The following is a 4,834-nucleotide window of genomic DNA, read 5'->3' as shown; positions in this document are numbered from 1 at the left end:
TATATATATATAATGCCAAAAATATATTGGTTAATTAGCTTTCTGCGTGATTACGTAGAATGTCAATGACCTGATGTTAACCAAAAGAAAAAGCAGATATTACATGACATTTAGATATAAAAGAAAGTTTTATCTGTTACGATAAAAAGTTCGTGTTTACGGTGGCATTTGTAAATATATGATAACCCAATGATAGATTCACATGCACGTACGGGATACGTTAATAACCGTTAATAGACCTCGATAAGCTGCTTTGGAAAGTTTTATCCCGAAAAAGCGCACTATCTTCATATAGCAATATTATAGTGTACTGTAAATTTCTCTCGATTCACTCAATCCATAGAATCGAGATCTGAACTTACAATACGCTAATATATCGATCGTCTTTTTTGATAATTAGCAGCTAATCCCGATCATGCTCGATTGTGATATATAATTTCCTGTTTATATCAAATCTCATAAATCATATATAATATCGCGCAAGTCGCGCTCTAAAAGGTCAGTGTGCACGGAAAGAGATCAGAAAATATAACGATCTAGATTGTACTTTTTTTTTAATATCATACCACGCGCTCTGTGTTCAAGCTTCACGAGCGTTATCAGCAAAAGCGCGAATTCTTTATTGTAAACCCATGATGATTCCGCTCGTGAAACAAAAAGAAACGCAAAATGGAAGATACGAGAGTGCAACATGTAAGAATTCATTTCAATCCATTTGTCGCTTCTAGCTATAGACTATATCACGTGTCCAAACGCACACACATACACATGTATGCGTACATCGATATCCAACATCACACGACCATCATACCGAATATCGCAATCTTTTTCCACTACTGTGATTTTATACGACAGAAAGAATGCATCGTGTGACTGTGCGCGAGTGTGTACAGAGACGCGAACGTAGGATAGATCTTTTTTTCCAGAATGATGAGAAAGAAACGGGGTGAAGAACCTCACCGGATCTCCGGCGCTAATGTACTGCGTGTCTTGAATTTATCGAGGGACGTCACGTTTGTACTAAAGCACAAATGAATAAACGATTGTATCAATGAGCGAGTTGCTTTTCTTGCGTGAAATCCTGTCATCAAGATATTTACTGATATTTTCATCGACGAAGTGTCGACTTTGAAATTAATTGAAGTCTAGACTGCGAGGTAAGTGGAAAAATGACGTAGAAATATTCTGATATAATATAATGTTATACGTTTTAGTGAGAAGTGTTTACAATGTTTGGTAAATTGCAGACTTCGGATCGATGATATTAAAGAGTAACATCGAAATTATGTACGTATAAGTATACAGCCAATGTAAATATGGACCATTTTTATTTTCAAAATATATCTTTTTTAGCAGCGTTGTTACTAAATTATTAATCTTGAATAAATCTAAGTGATTTTAAATAATATTGTGAAAGAAAAAAATGTTTTATATTAGTCATTCTTTGATCGATGTTCTATTCGTTGTCTGCACACTTTAAAAAAGGATTCTTTCCGCACTAATTACACGAAAAATTAGGGGTCGTAAAATGAATTCACATATGTTGTATCCATACAGCACAAAGCTATTAAATTTCCAGGAAGCTCATTTTACTGAGCTTTCAGAGAGCTTATAAAATTCGACAAAACGACGAAGACCCAAGAAGTTCAGTTGCTGAGCTTTCAGGGAGCACACAAAATACGATTAAATAAGTTTTCAGGGAATTCATTTTGCTGAGCTCTCAGGAGCTTAAAAAGAGCTCCTTGCGAATTAAAATGAAGTTTCCTTCCAGGAAACTCTCAAAAGCAGACATTGGAGTTCCCGAGAAGTTTTTTTTAGAAGCTTAAATGAAGTTTAAACAAAAATGTTATAAACTCTTGGAGAGCTTTCCGTGCTATGTTGAGTACTTATAACATATTTAACAAAAGATGTAATATAAAAAGGCTTAATAATAAATAGTTCTTGAATGTAGTGTGTTATATCAAGTATTCTGTTTTACATTTGATACTCTAGACAACTGTATATCTAAAAAATATTATAAAGTCATCATAAAGATGTCTTCTGGGACATACATGTCTAAAAGAGATATCACAAAGAAATCTAGACAAAGCATGTGGTCTGAAATATCAACATTCAAAATCTATTATTGAGTTTTGTTGTCTATTACATGTTTTATTCATCACATTATATTATGAACTATAATACAACATAAATACGCGAAAATAAACTTACTTCACTGAAACTTAATTTTCTATACAGTTAGTGCAGAGTCCTTTCTAAGACTTTGTCTTACTATATCTCTGGCTTATTATATCTCTTTTTCTTTGGAACGTTGCCAAGATGATATTTGATCTGCATGTGGTGTCCACATGTGGTCCAAGTTGGTCCAAGCGACTTGCACGCTCAGTGTAGCACGAATTGTGAATATTGCAACACGAGCGAGAGTTGTTCTACGTGCATGATTGCACAGATAAGATAAAGGCCCACATAACGGGAGCATGGAGAAACCTATAGTACGGGCGAGAGTAGTGAAGGTCCTAGGCAGGACGGGATCTCAAGGACAATGCACGCAAGTCAAAGTAGAATTCCTGAATGAACAGAACAGGCAGCTAATTAGGAATGTCAAAGGTCCAGTGCGTGAAGGTGACATTTTGACGTTGCTGGAATCCGAACGAGAGGCCAGAAGACTCCGTTAAACTAAAGAAAATAATCGTCGCGAGGCTACTTGAAGAGTTGCATCGAAATTAAATATTATATTCTGGCGGCAAGCGCGACAAGGAAGAAACTGTAATAATTGTTGTAATTTACCATGTCTTTTATTTCTAAATTTTGAAGAAAATGTAATAAATAAGAAGGACACATATTTTATGTCTGCGAGAAATGGAGTTTTCTTACTGTTATATATAACGGTTGTTTTGTCTTCCCACTTTTTTAGTGTGCGAATAAATGATGAGTTTGTGATGTACATACTTTATTATATTTCTTTTACGTGCCATAAATATATCAAAAGTTCGTATATTTTTCGTAGAATTTCGTAGAAGGAGTTAAAAATAATAGCTCGACGCAGTTCTCAAACATTCGTGATTAAATTTAGTCAGACCCAGTTCCATGCCTCGTTCCACAATCGTTCCGCAAGATGGTGTAAGTTTGCTCAGAAATCTTCACATCTTATATAAATAAATCAATATTTACAAGATTCTAAAACATTTATTTAGAATGATGGTAATAACATTTTATTTAAAAAATAATTTTAAAAAATATTTTTATAATTTTCAATTTATTTACAAAAATTGTTATTAATTCTTCAACGATGAGCAGTTAACTGCCACACCGATAGCTGATAAAAGCTTTCAACAATAAAGATGTCATCAATGATCACAATTCCTTTAACACTTTAGAAAGGACAAGTTTATCGTTGACTTGAATGATATAATTGCTCTTTACGAATAATCTAAATTGTGTCTTAACTTTATTCTAAAGAATCATTAGAGATGTATATTCTGTCTCCTCTGATTCTAATTGTGCATATATGACACACAAATCTGTATCTGTATATCTAGCACACACAAGTTTTTATCGCACATGCGTCATACTATCAAGTTGGTCAGCTGATTGTTAAAGCAGTCATCATCGGTCCTACCCGAGTCACGCACGCATACAAATAGATGACACATACAGACGACGATTAAAGACCGCAGTGCGTGAATGGCGAATGGTCGCATTCGCGCCTTTCGCGACTTGGTGGGGTTGGAAGAAGCGGCGAGTATCAAAGTTTGTCGACGCGAAAGGCTTTTATCGACAACCAATCCACTGTGCGAGGTCCATGAACGGGGACATCGAAGTCCGAGCTAATAGAAGACAGAGCCGACGTGAGATCGATCGGCAAGCTTGACGCTTTAGTGTAATGTCGGGTTGCGAATTAACACGCGCGTGAGTGTCCGCGCTCATCTCATCTCTGTCACTCATCTCTGTCCTTCGGATCCGATCCATCCTCGTTTTCTCGCCTCAGGTTCTCCTTGCAAGGCTAATCACACCGAAATCGAAACTTGCAAAGAGCGGAGGTCGCACGCGGTACATTCAGGTAACTATTAATTATCTTCTCCCATTCACGATATATCTGAGTTATTTACGCTTTACTAATATAATGATTTCATTAATAATTTTATTAATCATTAATCAATCGCGTTGAGAGAGAGAGATTAGGAATATAACACTAGTTAAGATATTTTTGATTCTAGATATTTCAAGAGATCGATAAAATCTAACATTTAAATGTAATGATTAGGTCTGATATTTGTGAATTTTTTTATATTTGTTATTAACAAAATTGGCAACGTTATTCCATAAAAATAATCATTATCGTTCTTTTTCTTCAAAATTAACTCATTACCGATACTCAAAAAATGTAACGAGTTGTTACTTTTTTTGCTTGATAAAATAACAAAAATAACATTTTTTATTGGCAAAATTCAGTACACATTAAAGCGATTGTACGCTAATCTGAGTGTAAAAATAAAATGTCTCAATTGATATAATTTTCAAAGAGCATTTTATCTAATTTAAAAATTTTCAATACATTTTATTGTGTTATTTTATCAAATAGCATAATAAAATGTATTGAAGATTTTTTTCGCGGTTTATCGCGTTTCTATATTTTTATTAAACATATACATTTGCGTCAATTTATGTGTACAGATTTAAATTCCACGCAATATCCAGATAACACAGAATATTTATGATAAATATTTATTAATATTCATTTTGTGAAATGTTATATAGATATTTCATACATATTTTATATAAAGCTTTAAATATTATTAAAATATAAATATTTTATGTAATATTTATGATAAAT

The 4,834-nt window shown here is 33.7% G+C and overlaps 2 protein-coding genes across 2 annotated transcripts in view; both read left to right on the top strand.

The window, feature by feature from the left end:
- Positions 1-2,353: 2,353 nt before the first annotated feature.
- On the top strand, positions 2,354-2,842 carry LOC108693858 (40S ribosomal protein S28-like). Its single transcript, XM_018203027.1, has one exon. It carries the CDS (start codon positions 2,478-2,480, stop codon positions 2,673-2,675), a length of 198 nt encoding a protein of 65 aa, XP_018058516.1. The 5' UTR covers positions 2,354-2,477; the 3' UTR covers positions 2,676-2,842.
- Positions 2,843-3,613: 771 nt separating this feature from the next.
- The window catches only part of LOC108693897 (ATP-binding cassette sub-family G member 1), a 45,092-nt gene continuing 43,871 nt past the window's right edge, over positions 3,614-4,834 (top strand). Inside the window, exon 1 of the mRNA XM_018203095.1 lies at positions 3,614-4,060. The gene's annotated coding sequence lies outside the window, so the exon portion shown is untranslated. The remainder of the gene's footprint in view (positions 4,061-4,834) is intronic.

The sequence above is a fragment of the Atta colombica genome, unplaced genomic scaffold (genome assembly GCF_001594045.1).
Source record: "Atta colombica isolate Treedump-2 unplaced genomic scaffold, Acol1.0 scaffold110, whole genome shotgun sequence".
NCBI lineage: Eukaryota > Metazoa > Arthropoda > Insecta > Hymenoptera > Formicidae > Atta > Atta colombica.
The sequence above is the reverse complement of the archived record's forward strand: the minus strand, read 5'-3'. Positions and strand labels throughout refer to the sequence as shown.